This window comes from Ruditapes philippinarum, unplaced genomic scaffold (genome assembly GCF_026571515.1).
Source record: "Ruditapes philippinarum isolate M1 unplaced genomic scaffold, ASM2657151v2 ctg8789_1_1_1_1, whole genome shotgun sequence".
NCBI classification, from domain to species: Eukaryota; Metazoa; Mollusca; class Bivalvia; order Venerida; family Veneridae; genus Ruditapes; species Ruditapes philippinarum.
The window spans coordinates 26720-51544 of record NW_026855382.1 but is presented as its reverse complement, the minus strand read 5'-3'; the positions used below and the strand labels follow the sequence as shown (position 1 = coordinate 51544).

Genomic DNA, 24825 nt, shown 5'->3' with positions numbered 1-24825 from the left:
TGATAGTTTATAGTATATATAATTATTACCGTAAGAGCAATTTTGAAATATATACCTAATTTAGTTCAATTTACCAGATGATTTTTTTAAAACTGAAATTTCCACACAGACTACAAAAATCAACGTGTTGTTGATATGCACTGGCTCAGGTAAAATGTGTTTTAATAATGCCGCTCTCCCTTGTTTCCCTTTCATATTGTAGTTAACACACTGCTTTATATTGACTTTTAACTTTTCTTTTGTGAAGTAGATGATAGTTATCCACATCTTTAGCCTTGTGTTCAAACGTTTAAAAGGTATTCCGTGCTGTTACAATGTCCAAAGATTTTATATAAAGATAGAGGAAAAAAAGGTACCATCTATTTTATATTTATATATTCTACCAACAGAATTACCAGTACATGCATATTTCACAGAATTTATTAATGGTATGGTGATTAACCAGTAAGACATGGTGTTAAGGATAAAACATAAAGTTATAGAGATATCTCGACAACTAACCTTTTACACTATGATAGGGATAATGCCACCTTGAATGAGGCAATTCCTTTTTCATTTCTTAACTCTATAAATATCGATAAATGAAGTAGGAAAGCCATTTAACCATGGGATTATATTCAGTTACAAAAATTTAGCCACTAGGCCCAATCCTTAAAAAAGAAACATGTATATACTTGACGTAAACGTACACAACACATTCTGTTCCTAATATCAGAACAAATAACAATATTTATAAACAATTTACAACTTAAGTGCCATTAGCAATTAGTTATACTCTGTTAGCAAAGCAGAACAAAATAAAAAAATCACCTTCGAGATTTAAACATTTATCTCTTCGGTACTTCTATTTAAGTATAAACGTTATAATAATGTTAACGCAATTACTTTCCAGTTTGTTCAGTATAATGATTTAATTTCATAAAAGAGAAAATAAAAAATAAATACTTGAAAAAAAAGTATTAACGATAGATGATTCAAATAAGGGAAATGACAACACTTATATTATTTCATTTTGTACAAAACGGTTAGTAAACAGAAAGTATGTAATATTTTGAAAAGGCAATTGTACACTGTTCAATATTATAATTATGATTAACGAGTACGACACTTAAACTGAGTTGATAAAATATTGTTGACAAACTTCTTTATAATTTGATTATCATTCTAGTCTTCTATCAAATGCATTAGTCATTCTTATAGAAACTATTACTTCAAACATGTAACTTTCCTTTTCTTTTCTTTTTTAAGTTTAAATAATCTATTGATACTCACGAGAAATTAATATTACGGCCAGAACTAATTTTGGCTAAATTATATCATAGTGCAACAATTATAGCCTGATATATCAATCAATGTCTTTATTTATTGTATTTGGATGATTTTAAAACATTCATTTTACAGCTCAAAAAATAGATAAATACAGAATCCCTAAAGAAAGCCCAACACGGCAAAATTGAAAATGTTACAGGCTCGGTTTGATTGAGCCTGTTCATGGACGGTACTGGAAAGTGCAAGTTACCGTCCACACCCCCTAGCACCGGCTTAAACAGAATTCAACATTTAAACATGAGATAGTAAAATTTTAAATTTAGAAACATCCGCAGATGTGTTCATCGAAATGAAGTTCAAGTCGTCTGAAATCTGCAAATATAAGCTTGATCGAAACATTTTAAAACCTTGTTTAATTCATTTCATTTATTTGGCTTATCAGACATACAAGACTTTGATTAAATGGAATATATCGTTTACAAGACATTTGTTAACATGATAAAAATTTCAATTAATATTTCCGTTGATTTAATATAACATGATAACATATTCAAGATAATTGATTTTTATATTTGGGAACTATTACCAAAATTCGTAAAATTAAACAAACTGCTTTGATCTTAATTGATTGCAAACTGTTCGTGGTTTTAATGTTTTGTAATTGCAAGTTAATTTGTATCATGTAACGTGTTATGGTGTTTCCTTTTACGTGTTTTGTGCTTTTCTCTTTCTTTTTAAATTTAGTTCAAAGACAAGGAAAGCAGTAAAAGCGGGATTTCGAAGTATTAGCTGTTTTAGCGACTGTGGTATGTTGCTTTTTGCACTAGGTGACATAAGATATTTTTTATTCAACGCGTGCGTGTTTCACTTAATGTATAATAATTACCTTGGGGTATATTTTCTAGTCTCTTTTCTTTTGAATGCATTCGTTTTTCTTGACACGCGTTTAATGACCGATCAAATTTTCCTCGAGGACATAGACTCAATTATAAATGTAATTCCCTTCTATTTTCTCAAGAAATATAAGAAAAGAAAAATACATACACGAAATGAATAATGACATTAACACAAGTGTTGGAGATTTCCGCCTTTCGACTGGTTTTATCTAAAAAGTCGAAAAGAGACAAGAGAAAACATATTAAAGTGGACTGGTTTATATTTGTCACATTTTCCAAAAGTGTATCAACTATTGATAAAAAGAAGGGAACTGTATTTTTGAATATTGTTATTTAAAAAGGTTCCTGATGTCAATTGTTGAAATAGTTGTGAGTAATTTGGTATTAGCATTTATATGATTTATAGCAATATGTTGTTATTCACAAATTTATTAAATATAAATATATAGTATTGCACAATGTATTTAACATTCACAAACAAGATACATAAACAGTTATAAGCCGTTTAAATACACAAACGTTCGTACTTTTGTACATTATTCAGCGCTTAAATCATTAAAGCACGAAACTGACTATGATTTTCTTATCATTATAACGATAAACCACACATATTTACTGGATTAATTTTAGTATGTTTTTATTACAGCAACATAAAAAAAAAACAAACAAACAAACAAAAAACGCACACATGCATGCTGCATGTAACCAAGCACGTATGTACTCATGAATAACTGATATTTACCTTGTCCACAAATCAAACGGACGATTTTAATTAAAGTCCAGCTTTCAGATGTACTATAGTTTAACCGAGTTGTTATGTTTTCACTGTTGTGGAAATATCACATTTTGTTTAAGATTACAAACGACAGATACAAAAAACTGAGTAAAACGGCAGTACCACCAAATAGAGATAATTTAAAATCAATTAAATTAACTAAAATAAGTCGCCATATAACTTCCAAATGAGATGTTATTTACTGAATTACTATAGTACAGCTATTTTCTACGAAGCGTCAGGACTATCAGAGATGATGTTTTATTTATTTAAAGCTTATGTGTATAACCTCCCCGAATTTCTCTTCGTTGCCCTGTTGCTTTACATGCCGGTGATTGTCCTGTGTGGCTGCTAGAGTTATGCCTAGGCCTTTTATGGTTATTATAAGAATCCAACAGATAATAATTAAATGGCAGTATACGTTTCCTTATACATGTAAATGTTGATGTTTTTATTGTTTGTACTCGCTAACACATTATGCCAAATTAAAATTAGATAAAACTACTAAGAATGAAATAAACAAAACAAATAAATGACAGTTTTTTTACGGCTACTGATGTTGTAAAATTGTAGAAATAAAATAGATCTCCATCTCAGTATCATAATGCTTAATGACATTATGTTATTCTCTTGGCAATTAATGTTACCGCACATAGGAAACGCGAGAATAACGATAAATAGCTATATTCACAATAATGTCTTAGAAGATTGTTCACCACATTTAGCACCATATACAATAATTGATCCAGCAAGAAAATAATGTCCTCATCTCTCAAGAGACTTTGATTTTCTGCTAAGACAAAAACTATGTACAAATCAATTTATTGTAATAAATATATTGCTCGCAAGAACTTAAGCATTCTTTTTCTAAATTGAAAATTTTGTCAGTGTAATTATGTCACTGTTTAGGTAAAAGTTTTAATGATAGCATGCCTCTTACATAGGTACATTAATTTTGTTGATGTTTGTAAAAAGTATATTTATCATCCTCAGTGAATTGTTTATTTTGCATTGCTCTATTATAATAGATGTTATCAATCTTAGAAAAAATGTCGTACACAAATAAGCTCAACGTGTATGTATACATCTAATATCAATACTTTGTTATTATATCCGAGTTTTTGTGGCAATTTATAAAACAATGGATATACGACTGACTTTACTACACAATCGCCGTACAAAACATCGATGGTATTAAAAGAAACGTTTTACAAAGAAGCATTTATCAGTTAACCATCAAAATCCTGTTTTTAAGACCACTTTTGAAAACATCTTATAAACAAACATCGCAGTTTGGAAATTGATATCATGTATATTATGCTGAACAACTTTCAACAATGTTTCCATAGCTATTAAAACAGGTCAAAGAATTAATTGTTTAATGTTTTAAAAATATAAGTTAGAATATATATGTTCATGTGTCTCATTTAGTTTATGACAAGGCATTGGCAAATAACTGTAAACATTTTTCTTAATCTATTATTTTACATTCAAAAATTATTTTCTTTAAATTCATCGCAAATTTAAATTTGTTAATATTAAATATTAAAATTTTCAAAATTTATTAACTGTTGGGGTTGCGAATTGGTATTTTTTATAAAAGAATTTACCAATTAATCAAAATAAAGGAATTTAATCAATTTCAATTAAAAAATTTTTTAAAAAAATTAAATTACAATGATTTATGTCCATTGATAAATGCAATTAGCGATGCATATGCAGGGGTAAAAGGTTTGTCATTCTCACTGGACGTTTTTAGGTCCAGCTATTATTATTTGACAAGTATTAATTGATGCACTGAATGACATTATTTGTTTGTGACAGGTGTAAACGATTTCGTATCAAATTATTTGCCAAACAAAATACATTGATTTGCAGACAAGAAAGTAGTTTATTGTTACCATAGCGTATGTCCTATTGTATGTAAAATAAGTAATTGTTATACGATCTATAAATGAATAGTAGAAGATTACTTAATTGCATATTTATTTCTTTATGACTCGGTTGTAAACGCCAAATGTTAATTACTGTAAGTTCAAGCAGGAAATGTTTCAAGAGGTTTATTGCATAGTTCAATAATTTTCTAAGCAAAAGATTCGAGTATCTTTTAAATTTACGTATTTCCATAAGGTCGATTTAACATTTTTGCTTTGATTGAATTTAATGAGATTCTTGTTAATATTGTTCCTTTTGATTTCTCTTTGGCTCATTCTCCTTTGCTGCTTTCATCATCAATAAAATTTGTATCCAATAAAAGTGTACAAGAAACCAATTATGTTAAAAGCAGTAACTGACACCCTTTTTTAAATGCATTGAAATGACATGGACCGGAACTGCAACACTCCGCCACATATCATTCTTGTAATAAGAGACGAGTATGCCAATTTAGATGCCAAGTAAAAAGTAATTCGACTTTAGACCTTTTCTCAAACTATTTGTCTTCTAAAATAGACAGAAACAAGTTTCCTTTTCAGTGAATGGATCTGAAACTAAAGCCACACTATTGACCAGGCAATTAATGAATAAATTCAATTTAGTTTTACATTTAAGCACAATACTTATGAATTTGACTCAGTACATAGTTGTTTACAATAACGGCAATTATGACAGACGGTTATTATTTATTTCCTTCTTGTTATTTCCAGCCAATCTTAATGGTAGTAACAAATGTCTTGTAGTTTGGTTATCAGTCGGATATGGTAGCATAAGATTTGTTCTGTGATCGAAACACTATTGGCATAATTTTAAAACCGATTCCTCTTAAAAAGTTGACAGTCAACAGAACTTGTTTTATAGATAGATATATGTCAGTACCCATGAAGGAATAGAAAAGATTTTCTGGGTATAACGGTATTGTTTACATGGTCATATCAGCAATGCAATGTTTGGTGTTATGGTGTTTTAGGATTTAGTTTACATATTTCAGACAATGCATGGCTTAATAGCTATTGGGGGAAATACAAATCACAATTAAGGCGACACAATTACAATGGTAATCAGATCTGCATGTAAGAAATGACTTAAATAGGTGTGACCTTTAGCCAGATCGCCTATTGATTTGTTGTCACTACACTATCTCGTAAAAAATTCCGTAAACATAGCTTGCCAAGACATCTCAGACAGGTTAACATTCTTAGTTCTAATTTTATAGTAAAATGTCTGGTGCCTGACATAAATATACGCATTTGTATGGTGATTTAATATTTAATATTACATAACGATTTTTTATGCGCCTCAGTCTGTAGTTCTTTACAACAAGGTCAACAACCATACATACAAACCATATTTGTCATTAGGTTTGTGGATGCAAAGTAATATTTTATGAAAAAAATCTTAATGTACATATACCTTCAAGTTAAATCATTTTGAATGATAAATCGTTTTGTTTAAAACAACATAATTTTTTACTTTACTAGGATTTGGAAATGAAATTATTCTCAGTTTTAAACCTTCCGAAAAGAGGCTTGATGATGAGTTTTTTTTTAAATCTTTAAATGTATTTCCATATAAAGCGGTTACAAAGTATGGTATTTTCCTTATACCGAGAGGGAACATGAAATAGAAAATGCTAACCGGAAATTATATATCGCAATACATAGAATTTAGATTTGCCGTTGATTGAAAGACACTATCTAAACACCTTTACATCCTTTCTATTTTACAAAAAGTTTTCCTTTAAAACATGCATGGTCTCTTTTACGATTCCTTGCAACTACATTTGTAAAATATGCTCCAAGGTATATTTTTATGTGATTTCTCTGGTGAAGATAAGTAAGAAGATTGTCGTTCAAGAAAGCATATGGAGTACAGTATTAACGTCTGCATTATAACACAAGACTTTAATATTCATACTAATAAAGAGCAAAGCAAAGAAAAATGTGTGTATAACTTATTATTGATTTCTGGAATGAGGTAATCGACTTTTTATTTTGTCTTTAAGCATTTAACAACGACTTAACATCAAGTTAAAAAGATCGAAATTCCGTTGATTTTCTATCTAGATAAACCAGAAAACAAAAACGTTTCAGATAAGGCATCAAAAGGATTTGTTTGAAAAACATCAGTTTCTAAATAAAGAATGTTTTTTTTTGTTTTTGTTTTTGTATTTATTTAAATTCGCTTTCTGTTAGTACTTTAACTCAATTGAGTAAATTCTTTTCTCTTATCAACGCTGATGCAGATTAAGGCACCCCCGACCATCATCTTATTGAAGTGCGCCTTATCCCACGCCTTTTTGTTATTAATCCTAATGTGAAGTGCTGAATTGTCTCATGAACATGACGCCAATAAAATTACTTTATTCCAGGTTGCTGACCGCATAGACGGAAGAATATACCCGTGTTGATATAACTATAATCTGCGGCTAAACCATATTTTCTCGATTATTCCGCCGGAACCTTGTATAGCTTTTATGTAACTACCCGATTCACCGTGAACTAAACTAAGATATATATAAATTCCCAAGAGAGGTATTTATTCCGTTTTTAGCAAAGCTATAATTTCAATGCAACCAGTGAATAAACATTACGTAATATAGTCACATCAATTATTAAAAAAATGAATTCACACAAAGTTATTATACAACGTTGAGGACACATGAGGATATGTTATACCCTTAAGTTGTCTCGGTTGTTTTATCATAAACACAAGTTATTTACAATGTAATGTGTTAACTTTTCTTTTATATTTAGCACGCTGTCAAGTCGAATATTACACAAATGAGCAGTATAATAAGCACCAATATTCAATAATTACCTAGGCTTAATAATTATGATTTCTCTATTTAATCTTTTGATTGTTAACATTTTAAACTAGATTTCAAAATTTCAGCGCATTAGTATATGTAGTTATAGTTATTATACTAGTACATTTAGTTACATGTTTATGTAACAGTATGCAAGAAACGATCATCACTTATGCAAAAAGCAGCATGAAACATGTATTTACGTCTATTAAATGTTCACATTTGTTTTAAATAGTAATCTTCCTTTTTAATCTGATAATGAAGACTCGTTTTTTTCCTTTGATGTTTGGTGAAATGTGCTTTCTTTTGAAGAAAAAATTACATCTTTAATTATGATAGTTTTTTTTTATTTAAATTGCAATATTATTATACTAACATTATTTAGAAAATGCTTACAGACCTTGTTAAAAATAACCTACCCTGCATTGCATTATTCTTGATTCAATGTATACAAATATAAAGAATTTTATCTGCACAGTTTAAATATCAGAAGAAACAGAAATTGTATAAGTGGAACTTTTCGTTCTAAATCAGAGTTAAACAATTCAGAATTAAAACTCCTTTGTATAAGACATATAATATACTGTAATGCACTAAGACAGAAAGAGGATCAGCACTCACACAGAACGGGATTATTCGTGATTTCATGATATCTCTGAATTATACGCTCATCTTTTCATGTGGATATGGAAATCATCATAGATGTACTGACATTAATTCTTCATTCATTTTACAAGTTATTAGAATCTAATAACTGAAACAATTGATTTTGTCTAACTGAACTACATGTGTTTATCAACTTATAGCTTTATAATATTTCTTTAAAATTGAAATAGCTAATTTTAAATGTTAATACTCAGTTTAGTGGTGTTTTTAAAGCATATGATAAAGGCAAAGCGATATGATTACCTCTCGAGACAAATAAAATTAAAATCAATCCTAGAGCCTATTTCACACATGCATTTCTTCCAAACAAACGAAAATGAATTATGAAGGAATGAAAAGAAAAACCTTTTGAATAAAAAAAGTTGTTCAGATAGTGTACTTTAATCCACGTGAAATCTAGATGGTATTTATTTTAGAAAAGAAGTGTATAATATCCGCGGTGCAAAACTGTGACGGAAATGTATGTTATGTATAAATTCTATTAAATGTTGTTTCTCTGTCTTTCAAAAACCCAACCTGATTATGTTTACCCTTTGTATGTAAAATATTAATCAGATGAGGCTAATGAATAAATACATTGAATCCATGAATATGTACGTAACAACGAGCAAATATATTAATTATTTTGAAATAATTGCTTGTTCCCAAATGTTTTATTTTACAAACAAATTTCAAACAATAAACAATAACAAAAAAAACAAAGAAACACTTGAACGTTTTTCAATGCATTTAATGTTTGTTTAATCAAATCTTTATATCATGACATGATTTTATACAATATTCCATATCACTGATTAAAACCGTATCATGTGAAGTTGACATTTAAACTTGGAACAAAACAATACAGTAGACAGTCAGACAGGCTCTAAAACAATTCATTCATACATTTAAGAAAATACATACAAACCTGAGATAACAAAAATGTTATCAAATTGTAGTTCTCGTTGTTTGACATGTGACTGGTAATTTAAAACTATCAAAACTTACTATTTCCTATGGAATGCCGGTAGGGACATGCCAATTTGCTTATTTGCCAACAACTTAATTGCTTATTTGCTAATTGCTGATTTGCTGATTTGTCAATTTGCTTATTTGCCAACAACTGACTTGCTTATTTGCTAATTGCTGATTTGCCAGTTTGCCTATTTGCCAACGAATTAATTGCTTATTTGCTAATTGCCAATTTGCTTTTTTGCCAACAACTGAATTGCTTATTTGCTGATTTGCCAGTTTGCTTATTTGCCAACAACTGAATTGCTTATTTGCTAATTGCTGATTTGCTTATTTGCCAAATTGCTTATTTGCTTATGTTACACCGTTTTATGATTTTCATGACACATTCCACTTACGGCCACCGTAAGAAATGGCGGGAAATTGCAAACCGTGCCGAAATTGCGGCAAAGTCTTAGATATAAAGTATAACTTTTGCTTCCACTGTGGCAGCAAAACCACTCAGAAATGTAGATGCGGGCAGACAATTACGTACGAGTATAATTTTTGCCCCACATGTGGTTTACAACAGACTGACAAAAGATCTACAGATCTACAGAGTTCCCCACAGCTTGGGACAGAAGATCTTCTGTCCCAGCCGCAGCGGACGGAGCCGGCAGACAGGCAGGTATGTATACCTTTACAAAAACTGAAATACAGTTCATTTTTCTGTATGAATTTTGACCTACTTTAACTTTGGACCAAAACATGGCTGACATCAATGCGGAAATCGCCTTTACAAGATACAAGAAACATTATGTTTTAAAAGTCGGTTTACATATTACAAGAAACATTAGGTAATAAGCGTTGTGATGCTGGTGAAAAGGAACTGTTGTATGCCTAACATATGTGACAGGTTAGACCATAATGTAGATCTGATACTCTCCATTTTCTCACAGAAGAAAATAAGATGTAACACAATACAGTCAGTAGGTAATTCACATTTATTAATAACACGTTACTTTATAGCTTCCTGAGAAAAATTTAGAAAGAAGTCTGAATGCATAGACACATTGAATCTGATATGTTTTATACTGGCTACTGAATCTCCATAACATACAAGGTTCATACTTTGAGTGCAAGCGGGAGAAACTATAATAGTTTGTCCATTGCATGTGTTAGTTACAGGTTTTTTCACCTCGGTATTATTATTTAACAATACAGGTTCTGATTCCGTTTGTAATCCACTATCCGCCATTGCCCCTCGGGGAGGATTGTAGCTTTCAAATGTATACAATGGTGAGCGTTTTTTTATTGAGAACAAAGGATGTTTCTGTTTTAGCTTATAAGTTCATAATTAATATTTTTTTAAACTGTCATTGTCAGCAAATGAAATAGTATTAACTTATCTGTAGATCCATATAAATTTATAAGTATCCAACATATATATCCAACAAAATATAGAATTTTTCCAAGAGTGACATTTTATACGTCTTCACACATTCACAACTATACTCTATCTAAAAAAATGCGTTATTTTGACTTACATAGGGAATATTTTTTAATGCATTTTTTCAGCTACAAATAAGATTGAATAAAGATAGCTAACAGCTTCCACTGTCCAAGTAGAACTACTGAGTGGTGATTTATATGAATATGTTGGATTTAAATGATTTCAGAGAAATTACTTGGCCTTGTTGGAATTTTGAACAGCCATTTTGGGAATTTTAACATTGGAAATTGGGAATTTTAATGTCTATTTTCTACTGGGAACAGTACCGTTTTAGGGTAGTAGTTATATAAAGAAAAAAAAACACTGACAATAACAAAAATTAAAGACATAAAACATATTTACTATACATATAACAGATCTGAAAGTTAAAACATTATAAATAACAAATTATAATAAAAAATAATAGTAAAACAATTAAAAAGGTATTTTAATAAATAAAAAAGAAATAACCAATATTCAGAAACTCTTTGTAAAGTAATCAATAATTGACACCTCCGTATTTAATTCTTATCAGATGTTCACAGTAGAGCTATTTTTAGCGCTGTCAAATTGCATGGTAAACTGAAGTCACGCTCCAGTGCACATGCAATAAACAGTGTGTGTAGAGCTGACACTTTAAATGAGTGTGATTTGAACATATGTAGGATTTGATAGGTGATAAGGAGCGGATTGAAGGTAATAATTGATGCATAGCTAAAAAATTCGCATGAGGCAAATTGACTCTTGTGCAGATTTTGTCAGGAGTCAAATGTGTGCATCGAGTCAAAACTGGGATACCCATGTCACTTGAAAGCCCTGGACAGAACATATTTTTGTGTCCCCACTTTGGGGGGGGGGGGGGGATTTAGATTTACCCTTGCCCGTCCGTCCATCCACACTGACAGGAGAGCAATTATGTGGCTAGAGGGACAATAGGTAACGGTTCTTTCTCTTCGATGTCATCCAATCCGTAATGCTTTTTTGTGGCTATTTTCTTTTGTGTGGCTAAAAAGAACAATAGAGAGAACAATAGAGTAGCCACATAATTACTGTCCTGTGAGAACTTCCGTCCGTCCGTCAGTTCTCTTTTGTGTTGCACGTAACTCAAAAAGTACTTAACAGGAATGTTGATCAGCATGTGCAATTGTGCACCTGGGTATTTTGATGTGGATTTATTTAGTATTTTTAGAGTTATTTCCCTTGACTTGGTAAAAATTGCAATTTTCAATTTGTGTCACATGTAACTCAAAAAGGATGTTGCTCAACATATGTAGATATGCAGGTTGGGTTTCGCTTGTGGATTTATCCAGTATTTGTAAAATTATTGCCTTTGACTAAATAAAAACTGTTTCATTATGTTGTGTTATTTGTTCCTTGAGTGCTGGAGTTTAGAATCAACCAACTTTAAAGGAATAATGATCAACAGCACTGAAGCTATGCACCTGGGACTTGGCATGTGTTTTTTTTTCAGTTTTGTTAGAGTTATTGCCCTTGACTTACAGAATTTCAACTTGTTCATGCATAGCTCAAAAAGTATTTGACTTGTAGGCCTGAAAGTTTACAAGAATATTGGTCAGCATGTGTACTGGTTTGCTTGTGGATTTTATCAGTATTTGTAAAGTTCTTGCCCTTACTAAGAAAGGGATTTTAAGTTTTCAACTTGTGGCTCATGTAGTCCAAAAAATATTTGACCTAGAGTCATAATATTGACAGAACAGTGTCGTGTGGGGCACCCCGGTCCTATTGACGCATTTCTAGTTACAACTAGATGTACATATAAGTCTGGACCAATAATTTGTGTACAAAATTTCAGATAATTCGCTCAATCCGTTTCCCAAAAATATTTTTTTAATGTTTATATCATCTATTGCTTGTTTTTCAAATTTAAGTGAACCAGTTGATTTATTAAAGATTTAATATGAAAGAATTTCAAATTTTATTTTAGGCTAACCACTGTTTTTCACTGTTACCTTTAACTTCAGCTTATATGTTTCAGACACTGCTGTTCAATGTAAAAGAAAGGCTATTATCATTACAAGGAAAATGTAAAAAAAAGAGAGATGACAACAGATGCCTCTGGGAAGAAGGTATGTTAAAATGAGGATAAAGTTTTAGCATGTAGGAGATATTTATACATTTATAATTATACTTTTGATATAATTTTGTCTGTAAAAAGGTAGGCCTAGTGGAAACTATAACATGTATGTGGACTAAAAAGTCTCATTTTTCTCTTTCAAGTTTCTGCAATTGTTGCAACTTAGAACTGCTTAGCCTGATGTAAGCCTAGCCTCATGAAGTGCTCATGGTGAGCTACTGTTACTGATGAATGTCTTTTTCCATTCTGTTTCAGCAATTTCTTCAAAGGATATATGACCCACAACATCTGAAAACAGTTTGGTATTTGTTATCATCAAGAGACCTTTAGCAAACTTTTATTGCTATTATGAGTAACTTGCATCTGTTCAAATCTGAATTAGAATTTTTCAAAAGGCATTATTTTCTTGTTTGCAGCCCAAAATTGGGAAGAAAGATCTCGTAATCCATGCAGGGGTCAAGTACAAAGACAGTATCAACTCATACACATTAGTACACAGAAAATATGGAGGAGGCATCCAGAAGCTGCACATAGACAGGAATGCATCTTATGAAAAATGTATTGATGATATCTGTGAGGCATTTCAACTCTCAAAAACTATTGAGATGTTTCTGATTGACAACTCAAACCATAAAATTGATCCAGATGGATTTACTGTTGGAACATTTGTAAAATCATATGCTTATCTTGGAGCAACAAGGTTATATTTGGCTGTAGAAACATTTGAAACGTCAAGGTAAGCAGTGTTGGGTGCTTAAAATCATAATTGCCTATGTTTTAATTGTCACCTTTGGTTCAAAAGTAAGATGCACAATCAAATTGCGAATAAACCTTGTCTATCATTAGTAAAGTCACATGTTTAGCTGTATTTTCATAGAATAGTATTTTGGTAAACGATTATGTCACAGGCAGAGCTGTCATCGATAGAGATGATATTGATGTATTGTTTACATTTTTCTGTCGATCATTAATCTATACATATTTGAGAAAAAATGATTATTTTGATATTATTTTAAATGCCTACAAATTATTAGAATTCACTAAGAACATAATTATACAAAAGCAGGTAGCCATGTCTAACACTAATCTGTTGTTACATAATGGACACATTTCATAGCAGTCATTACAAAATATGGTCAGAAAAAAATGTTGCAAAGGTCATTTAGAAAAGGGCTACAACATATTTGCATGAACAGAACATTCATTTTACTTAAATAATTTAAACAGGTATGAAAAAGAATTATATACATGGAGTTCGGAGTATTTATCAATATACTGGTGTATCGCTGATGTTTGTCATCTGATACCGGTATATCATCAATATGTTTTACACTGAATCAATGACAGCTCTAGTCACAGGTTAAAAATTTTAGAAAAAATATTTGCATTTTAAACATTAACAAAAATCTTATGTGAGTGATCTTAGGCTTTCATGATGAACAGTTACTAGTTGCCTATAAAGATTATATGAATTTAATACACATGGGAATTCAAAAAGAAATCTTTTTTACTGGTACATGCCTTTTTAGCTAGACTTTTTTTTAAAAAAAGTAGAGGTATTGTTATTCATGTCGACTTTGCCGCCCGCAAACTTGTATGTTGATCATAACTTTTTAAGTTCTTGGTGTATTGTCTTCATACTTGGCCCCAACAACCCTTGGGAATACCTTTTAGTAAAGCAAACTAACATTGACCTTCATCCAAAAATTATCTTGAGCTTCAAGGTTAAATGTTTAGCGCAGAGGAAGGTAGTCAAGTACTGGTTTAACTCTCCAGGAACGATGGTTAGGAAACTACCCGCCTATATGACTGAAATACTGTTGGGAAAAGGCGTAAAATGAAACAAACAAACAAACAGTCAAGGTTAAATGTCTGAATTTTGCTTGTTTTTAGCTTATTTTTGCTATGACTTGCTATAATTTTGTTATTATTGAATGGATTGTCTTCATATTGTAATAGAACCTTTAGGTTAAGACGTTCATGTATATAAAATTAAAATTGACCTTGGCTCTTTAATGACCTTGACCTTGAAGGTTAACTCATTGAATTTTCACTGATTTTTGCTATAATTGACTTAGTTGATAATTTATCAATGGAGTATCCCTATACTTTGACAAAACATAAATTTGAACAAGGCCTTCTATAAGGTTGGACTGACCTTGACCTTAAAATTACCTTAGCCATCAAGGTCAAATTATTGAATTTGGTTCAATCAGTTGTCATCATTTCGATACTTATGTATGGATTAAGGTCAAGACTTTAAATTTACCTTGACTGTCAAGTTAGTTTTAATGAAATTATCTTCTTTTTTGTTATTGGCTATAACTTTCATATATCAATGGATTAACTTCATGTTGATCAATCTTTAAGGTCATGATCTTCATGAATATCAAACTCAAATTGACCTTGACTCGTGTATGAACTTGATCTTAAAGGTCAGTTTGTGTAATTTTCACTGAATACTGCTATAATTGGCTGTAACTTTGTAATTAATCAATGGATTTTTTTTCATTCTTGGACAAAACAACCTTGCACTTTGGTTGTCATAATTATGTTATGTATGTATGATTTTCGTCATATGTTGAAGAAACAATACTTGTGACGAAACAGACATGTGGAATAATTGAGATATGACTTTGACCTGTAAATGTCCTTGACCGTTAATGGTTGTTTTTTTATTATATTTACTTCGAAGAAGAGGGGGTATATTGCTTTGCACTTGTCGGTCTGTAGACCAAATGGTTTCCGAGTGATAACTAAAGAACCCTTAGGCCTAGGATCTTCAAACTTGGTATGGTGATTGGTCATGACCAGTAGTTGACCCCTATTGATTTTGGGGTCAAGGGGTCAAAGGTCCAGGTCACATTGACCTTGTATGTTAAAACGGTTTCCGATCAATAACTAAAGCACGCTTAGGCCTAGAAACTTCAAACTTGATATGGTGATTGGTCATGACCAGCAGATGACCCCTTTTGATTTTGGGGTCAAAGGTCAGGGTCACATTGACCTTGTAGGTAAAAATGCTTTCCGATCAATAACTTAAGAGCCCTTAGGCCTAGGAACTTTAAACTTGATATGGTGATTGGTCATGACCAGCAGATGACCCCTATTGATTTTGGGGTCAAGGGGTAAAAGGTCAAGGTCACATTGGCCTTTAAAGTGAATACCGTTTCCGATCAATAACTAAAGAACGCTTAGGCCTAGGTACTTCAAACTTGGTATGATGATTGGTCATGACCATCAGATGACCCCTATTGATTTTGGGGTCAAGGGGTCAAAGGTCAAGGTCACATTGACCTTGTAGGTAAAAACGGTTTCTGATCAATAGCTAAAGAACGCTTAGGCCTAGGAATTTCAAACTTGGTATGATGATTGGTCATTAATGAGGCCTATGTGATTCATAAAATTTATGTATATATTATTTGGTAAGATTTTTAATAACTTTAATTGCTGCACACAACCTATGGGGTCACAATAATTATTACCTTGTGAGTAGAAATGACCAGTAGATACTAGATAACCCTTATTAATCGCTTGTTCACTGGGTCAGAAGTCATGCATAATAACCTGATCACATGACAAATTGGCTGCCGATAGGGGGCATACATGTTTTACAAACATATCTTGTTTCTTAACATTGTCCTTTACTTATGGAAAGAATTCATACTTGGATAAAACATTACATGTGACTAGTCAGACCTATTAAAGTTTAAGAAAAAAGGAAAACTTTTTTCTTTGATTTTTTAACAGTTTTTTTTGGGTTTGCTTTTAGAAAAAGTAATTAAGTTGAGCATTGCCCCCGCCTGGCAGTGGCTCTTGTTATATCTGACATTGTAAATTTCAAGATACATATTTGATGTCTGTTTTCTTTGCAGTTCTTCAGATGATTTATTTGACCTTCTGCCGCCAAATTTAACTCCTCAAAAGGATGTGGAAATGTTGCATGAAACAATAAAAACAGGAGAAACACCAAGAAGTGTTGATGACAGCAGTACTGGTTACGAAAGTGGGGAATTAGTGTTGCATGAAACAATAAAAACAGGAGGAACACCAAGAAGTGTTGATGACAGCAGTACTGGTTACGAAAGTGGGGGATTAGTGTTGCATGAAACAATAAAAACAGGAGAAACACCAAGAAGTGTTGATGACAGCAGTACTGGTTATGAAAGTGGGGGATTAGTGTTGCATGAAATAATAAAAACAGGAGAAACACCAAGAAGTGTTGATGACAGCAGTACTGGTTATAAAAGTGGGGGATTAGTGTTGCATGAAACAATAAAACAGGACAAACACCAAGAGAGTTGATGACAGCAGTACTGGTTACGAAAGTGGGGGATTACTTGCCATTGCCGAAACAGAAACACACAAGAATGAGCTACAAATAGTGAAAGCCAGCACTTGTACCTTATCATTATCATCTCTCAGCCAAGATGACCTAACAATGGTTAGAGCTCAGAACATTATACAGAAATCTGTAACAGATAAGAGAAGTGATAATAAAGAAGAATCATCTTTATCAAAACCGGGTTATACACCTCTTTATTTCAATAATGTTAAGGTTAGATATTTTGTTGACAAGAAGTTTCAGAGTGGTGTAGATCTTGATATTGTTGACAGTCATTGGGGTCAGTTTGTTCTGGTCTCGGATGAACTTTTAGATGAATTTTTTGAAATGAGAAACTCTATTGATTTTCAACATACCTACTATGTGGACATACCTTTGCTGTATTTTTTGAAAAATTCAAAATTTAACACTATCAAATTAGAGTCTGTTTTGCCAAATATCATTAAACTTGATGAAACGGTCAGTGATAGTTTTAAAGTTTGGTATAGTAAAGTCAAAAGTAGTATTAAATGATTTTTCAGGTTTTGCATTGTTTGAAAGACTGGAGAATAATTATGCATTAGACAGAACTTGTGTGTGATCACCATTGCTTCTAGTCATATCTCATCTATATCTTGTTTATTTAGCCAATCATTGACATAGCATTGCGCTTATGTAGAATCATTTTCATGTTATTCTTCATTAGTTTAACCCATACATGAGTTGTATTTTCTTGTTTTTTTCTTCTGGTACACTATATCTTGTTTATTTAGCCAATCATTGACATAGCATTACGCTTATGTAGAATGACGTTCATGTTATTCTTCATTAGTTTAACCCATACATGAGTTATATTTTCTTGTTTTTTCTCTGATACACTATATCTTGTTTTATTTAGCCAATCATTGATATAGCATTACGCTTATGTAGAATGACGTTCATGTTATTCATCATTAGTTTTAACCCATGAATTTCAATATACCTACTATGTGGACATTCCTTTGCTGTATTTTTTGAAAAAATCAAAATTTAACACTATCAAATTAGAGTCTGTTATGCCAAATATCATTAAACTTGATGAAACGGTCAGTGATAGTTTTAAAGTTTGGTATAGTGAAGTCAAAAGTAGTATTAAATGATTTTTCTGGTTTTGCATTGTTTGAAAGACTGAAGAATGATTATGCATTAGACAGAACTTGTGTGTGATCACCATTGCTTCTAGTCATATCTCATCTATATCTTGTTTATTTAGCCAATCATTGACATAGCATAGAATCATTTTCATGTTATTCTTTATTAGTTTAACCCATACATGAGTTATATTTTCTTGTTTTTTTCTGTTACACTATATCTTGTTTATTTAGCCAATCATTGACATAGCATCACGCTTATGTAGAATGACGTTCATGTTATTCATCATTAGTTTGAACCCATACATGAGGTATATTTTCTTGTATTTTCTGTTACACTATATCTTGTTTATTTAGCCAATCATTGACATACTATTACGCTTATGTGTATTGTTTTTGCTTTCTCCGTCTGTCCGCATTAAGCTTGTCCGCCCTTCACAGGTCAAACTAATAGTATTTCAACCAAACTTTACAGGAGTGATCAGTACCTTCCTTTGTCGTTTCGCTTTAGTGGACAAAATGGCCATCAGAGCTATGAATAGAAAAACCTTCTCCAGCTGTCACTGGACAAACTAATGGTGGGATTTTAATGAAACTTCACATGAGCTACCATACATAGTTTGGTCATGGTTCGATGATTTTTGGCAGAGTTATTCCCCTTTTACTTTGAAAATAATATGAATTTTTCAGTTTCTGTTCATTATCTCCTCTAGGGTATTACACATTCAACACAAATTTGACATATGGATACATCAAAGAAATGCACAGGTCAAGTATGAATATTGTCATGGTTCAACGATTTTTTGCAGAGTTATGTCCCTTTCACTTTGAAAAAAGGAAATTTTCAGTTCCCATTCATTATCTCCCTCACATATTCAACTCTAATTAAAGATATGGATATGTCATAAGAATGCATTGGTCAATTTCGAATTTGGTCATGGTTTGATGATAGCTGACAGAGTTATCCCTCTTGAACTTGGAAAAAAAATCAGAAATTTTAAGTTTCAGTACTTTTTTGGAAATGTATGTGGCCATAATTTTTGGCTACAAATATGCAATATGCAATTTACAAAAGGTTAAGACTGAAAAATTTTAATGCCTTTAACATTGTATAAAAATGGTTTGTGTTAACATTGAATAGTTTTAAGGGCTTTGAACTTAAAATGAAAAAAATAATTTGTGCAAACAAATTTGGAACTAAATATTATAACATCTAAATTTTTGGCTGCATGCAGGGGCATCAGTGGCATGATGACACATTTCTAGTTTGAAAAATAGTTTGATCTTACAGCAGTGTCTTTCTTTGCTTTGCATATTTTGCATATGTTAGATTTATGTTAAATCTGCAAAACGAATTTTGTAAAAGCTGTGACAAAATTACATTTCTAGTTTTAGTGTTTAACACTTTTCCCTAGGTATGTAGAATCTGCAGAGGAGAATATTATTGTATATGATTGTATTATAATAATTAAGCGGTCGTAACTCCATTTCAGATGGATCCTTTTTATTCAATTTCAAAAAATAAATTCAGTTTCAAAAAACAGTTGTTTTTCTTAATTACCTTGAGTTTCAGTTTTAGCACCACTACGGTTTTCTAGGTTACTTTTGTTTTTTATGACATATCTTCCTGCAACTTTGCATAAACATTGGGTAGCATGCATACAAAGACACACACAGACATAAGTGATCTCAAAATCTCACAGATTTAAAAACGAAGCCTATTGCCTAAGTGCAAAGACACACCAGTGTTTAGCTAGAAGTAAGTGGATCATTCCTGATACTATTTGTTTGGTTCTCTAAAATGAGGTCTTCCATTACAAATCTGCTAAGAATAACAATTCTTTTATACTCATTTTATAAGCCATAAAATAAGATTTTCTTTTTCAAGTTTTTTTATTTTTCAATCTTTATGCAATAACTCACTAATCAACTGTTTATTTAAGCACCAATCACTGACTAAAGCTGCACAAAAAGATCTACAGCTTCAAACACATTATAGGGCATTCTCAATGACATGTCAGCCATCAAATGTAAACATATATCTGCATAGGCATCACTGCAACTATATTCATTCAGTGGTTTTCCAAGAATACTGTTAGTGAAAAGTAACAGATCTGACTCAACTGGTTGTCTGTAATCAGATTTGCCATATACTTCCGGCACAGTGAAAAGTATTTCTGGAACACCAGCAGGACATTGGGAATTGGAAACTTTCCTAACTTTATGACCATTCCAGTATTCAACAATATCTTTTATGTTGTTCCTTAAGACAGGAGTAAAACAGAACTGCAACAGCTGATAATGTAATTCATTAGATGAATCATAAATTTGTAGGTTTACCATCTCTGTGAAAACCTCCATCCAGAACTGTGTAAAATGTGTTCTTAGGAATTGCCACCACCTTTCAATTCTCTGATTGTGAACAGAACGTCCAACGAAATATGGTTTATGATCAGGTTCAGTTTTCCTGAGAATTGAATGGACTTGAAGCATCAGTCTATTTTCTGTCCCACCATCGACCCGCACAAATTTTGGTATACCTCCAATAGACAGAGCACACTTCAAGTAAAAATGCAGGACTGTTGCACCATCTCTGTTAGTATTTCCCAAATGCAACCACATAATCTTTCTACTAAAACCATCAATGGCACCATGGATAAAGAAGCCATATTTAGCATGTTTATCGTACTGATCGACATGCATCAAATAATTGGGTCCTGGGTTTTGATCCTTCTCATTAAACGCCCCTTTCTTCGGTTTGCAAGTGACCCTGGTACCAGTAGATCAATTACATCTCTGACTGTTGACCTGAAAATATTTAGGACTGCTGTGTGATCACTAACAATCAGAGTCAACAAGGTCATTCTTTTAAACTGTACCAAATGATTAACAAAGCAGACGTATAAAATTCAAATTAATGGAGAAGCTTTGAAGATTTTCATATAATTCAATGGCAATGATTGTGTCGAATGTGAATACTGTAAATTATCATTGATTTATTGAGTAAACGTAAACTTTGTTTCACTTGTTTTCTTCGGGAGACCATGTATATGTTATCTGTAAGAAATCTTACTAAATTTTGCAATGATTCAGTGAACCTGTTCCTTATACTGAGTGTCCAGGTGCCGAAAGTATCTATCTTGCACTAGTTTTTTTGAATCAAATAATGAATGTACAGTTTGAAATATCTTAGTATCAAAGTGAAGATAATGAAAACTTCAGATCCAGTCATTGATATTAAGACTACACACTAATGCATGCGCATATCGAGTCATGTAAAATTTCATGTACTTAAGAGACAAAGGCTTTTTAAAGAATTTTGACGTCAGTTACTTTCAAATATCTCAATCGTGTAAAAAATTTCAAATATCTCAATCATGTCAATAGCATAAAGATGATCATATGATGGTTTTTGAATTAGATCAGTTTTCATGTAGCTCAAAAAAAAATCAGATGAGTTAGAAAGGTCCTCACTTGCTTTGAATTAAATTCTCTTAAATTTGACATTTCTGAACAAAAACAGTAACTAAATTGAACCATTTTAATTGTTAACCTTTTAGCAATTATCTTGAAATTTAGAAATAATCGTCTCCTTAACATATCAATGCCAGCTGAATGACCACTCTTCTCAACTTCTGTATGAAGAGCAGAAATTATATCTTCTACCGGACTTTCCGCCCTGCGCCGCCTCAGATTTAGAACCTTCATCCGCCTCTTGATTTGGCGGTCACTGAAAGTGTGGAAAGATCAATCGATAATTTTGCATGAAACCAGATTTTTTCTCTCACAATTGTCACAAAGTCTTCTGTGACAATATTTCTCTCAAAAGTTCAATACAGAAATTATTACTTGTTTTTAGATTTACTTGAAAATATTTTATTGAAACCTATATTTTCAGAACATTACACTTTGTATAAACTATTATTGTATCATAGTTTGGAGACCTTTCTGTTGCAAATGTGTCAGGGTTAAATCGTATACATATACATGCACAGTGCGTTAACTGGAGTGCGGGTATAAGTTACCCGCACTCCAGAGCATGCCCATTGATTGGCTCATTTTTGCTTGGGTTTACATATTGTGACGGCAGAGAAAGGGAAAGCGACAGAAATATCATATTCAGATGCTCGTTCATTGGTTCATTTTTGCCGGGGTTTTATATTGTGACGACAGGGAACGTGTTTTTATGTTTGACTATGATACAAAAGAGAAAGAACACCAAAAACACTCAGCAGTATGATTATAATACTCGGGGGCTACGCCCCTTCGTACAAATCAGATAACCTCGTGCTTCGGGGCTCTTTCTATTACTAAATATCCTCTTTCCTTTCTATTTAAGTTACAGTCATGTTTTAACCTGGACTTAATTTGTCTTAGATTTTACTATAAAATTTTATTGGGTTAAAACATGGTTATTTTTCATTGGTACATGTATAATGACTATGTATGATTCACTGTTGTATAAATGAATTTTATCTAAAACGACTCTCACTGTAAGAGTCTATTCATGCTTAATATTTGTCCAGGGCATTGTGTTCCATTGCCAATACAATAATGGTATTCAATGAAAAAATGAAAGACAGAAGAATTAGGACTTCAAACTAAGAACTTAGAAAATATTTAATAAATTTATGCCAGGATTACCTGTGATTTGTAGAAAGTAACCTCAATATGGAAAAATATTTTGGACATTAATTTTGATGTCAAGATTTACTTTTAAAGGAGCTTGTTATGTATTTGTTATTTATATTTGTGTTGATTACAAGACATTCAAAAACTAAATTGGAGTTATTTGTCAATTTAGCTGATTGCCCATCAGCGTATCAACAAAAACATAATTGCCAAGCATTTAGCCCTATTACACACTTGATAAAAATCTATCCAGCACAGGTTAGCAATGTCCCATGCCAAAGTACATTCTTAAATATGTATTATGTCTATAACATATGTAACTATGAAATATATGTTTATTAACACTTGTTCCTTATATAAAAACACTGAAGTATACAAAACTTTTGAAAACCATACCATTAGTCTGATTTTATTCAGTTTTGATTATTTATTCGAAAGTTTTGAAATTGCGTCTTGGCATTAGAGTGATTCAAACATGAAATGCGTGCCTCTCCCACTCGACATATATATTTTATTTTATTTGAGTCTTATCCATATTTAACAATTTTAAAAGACATATTACAATTACAATATGGTCATTCTAAAAAGAATTATCTGAGACTATATGTTTACATATACAGTAAAGTTCCACCAAAAAAAACCACACAAAATGATGGCCCCAACAGCGGAAAGGTCCCATATCAGCGAGCCACTTCAGCTCCATAACTTAAACTCTGGCTCTTTATATTGCCGAAATTTGCATGATTTTGAAACATTCAAGGTGGTCTTATTAGTGGAACTCCACTGCATATACAATTAATGAACACTATACATGTATATACACTAAGCAGTAAGCAGCATTTGTGGAACACCGAAGTGTTAACCTTATGATGACACTTCGTTGCTCCACCCATACCATGACTGTACATAAACCAGACATCAATATTTTCTATATAGTTAGGCAGCTAAAAATTAATAGGAAACAGTTGCTAAGCCAAACATAAAATTTATCTAAAATTTATCTAAAAAACAAGCTGACATGTAAAACACTTAAAATTCTGTCATAAGTAATGATCAGCCCTCTAAAACCAAACTTCCTTACTTTAAAAAGATTAGAAATGAGAACTAGATTAGCAACCATGTTTTATCCTGTGATAAAATAAACCCTAACTATTATTAAGAAAATCCTACCCATGTATAAAATTAATTTATTTCGACATTTTACTACGACAATAGCCTTCCGGTTAGCTCAATAGTGTGAATCGGGCGTCCCGTGTTCCATTCACGGAAGGCGCAGGTCACTATCGTTGTGATAATAAACTCCTTTCTACGGTCATTCGCAGTCTGTACCTCTGTTCTGGGCTTCTGGCATGTGAAGAAGTTAGCAGTTCCGTGCGAAAGTGAAGGCAACTAGTACTGGTAAACAGCTTGACAGTCTGCCCAGGAACGGATCGGTGGTTGAACTGTGCTCTGGTGAATTCAATGTGGCTTACTGCCGTGATCCGGAGTGAAAACTACCAACACCAACCACATCTCCCACTTGGCAAGTATGGCTAAGTGCTATACTTACGATTTTCTAATGCAATGTCTATGATAAAGAGCGGCAGAAATATCTTTAATTCTAAATCCCTGATGGAAATAATGCTTGATTAAATCATCATCTTTAAAACATGTTAAGAATCCTAACACATTAAAATATGCAAAAATTTGATGTGCGGCCAATAAATTTGTCATGCTGTCCATGGCAAAAATTTGTCATGCTGTCCAAGGCAAATAGACACTTGTTTAGGGACAGTGGATAATAAAAAAATAATATTGTTATGCATTACTATCAAACTTTGGAGCAAAAACCACAAACAGGAAAGAGAAAAAAAATGACCTTTGGCCACGTAT

At 32.0% G+C, this 24825-nt stretch overlaps 2 protein-coding genes across 2 annotated transcripts; one reads left to right on the top strand and one right to left on the bottom strand.

Annotated features, from left to right (window-relative positions):
* Nucleotides 1-9713: 9713 nt before the first annotated feature.
* LOC132743137 (uncharacterized) lies at nucleotides 9714-18456 on the top strand. Its single transcript, XM_060731665.1, has 3 exons — nucleotides 9714-9968; nucleotides 13284-13603; nucleotides 16743-18456. Exons 1-3 carry the CDS (start codon nucleotides 9714-9716, stop codon nucleotides 17170-17172), a joined length of 1005 nt encoding a protein of 334 aa, XP_060587648.1. The 3' UTR covers nucleotides 17173-18456.
* Nucleotides 18457-20206: 1750 nt separating this feature from the next.
* On the bottom strand, nucleotides 20207-22995 carry LOC132743135 (uncharacterized). Its single transcript, XM_060731663.1, has 2 exons — nucleotides 21875-22995; nucleotides 20207-21129 (listed from the first exon to the last, which is right to left on the bottom strand). The coding sequence occupies exon 2, from the start codon at nucleotides 21022-21024 to the stop codon at nucleotides 20278-20280; it is 747 nt and encodes a 248-aa protein (XP_060587646.1). The 5' UTR covers nucleotides 21025-21129; nucleotides 21875-22995; the 3' UTR covers nucleotides 20207-20277.
* Nucleotides 22996-24825: the final 1830 nt, after the last annotated feature.

Bases quoted from the DNA above. Each gene is read 5' to 3' on its own strand.
- LOC132743135 (XM_060731663.1), bottom strand. From the start codon at position 21,024: ATGCATGTCGATCAGTACGATAAACATGCTAAATATGGCTTCTTTATC.
- LOC132743137 (XM_060731665.1), top strand. From the start codon at position 9,714: ATGGCGGGAAATTGCAAACCGTGCCGAAATTGCGGCAAAGTCTTAGAT. The intron at 9,969-13,283 runs GTATGTATACCT...TCTTGTTTGCAG, and splicing joins CGGAGCCGGCAGACAGGCAG to CCCAAAATTGGGAAGAAAGA. The intron at 13,604-16,742 runs GTAAGCAGTGTT...TTTTCTTTGCAG, and splicing joins GAAACATTTGAAACGTCAAG to TTCTTCAGATGATTTATTTG.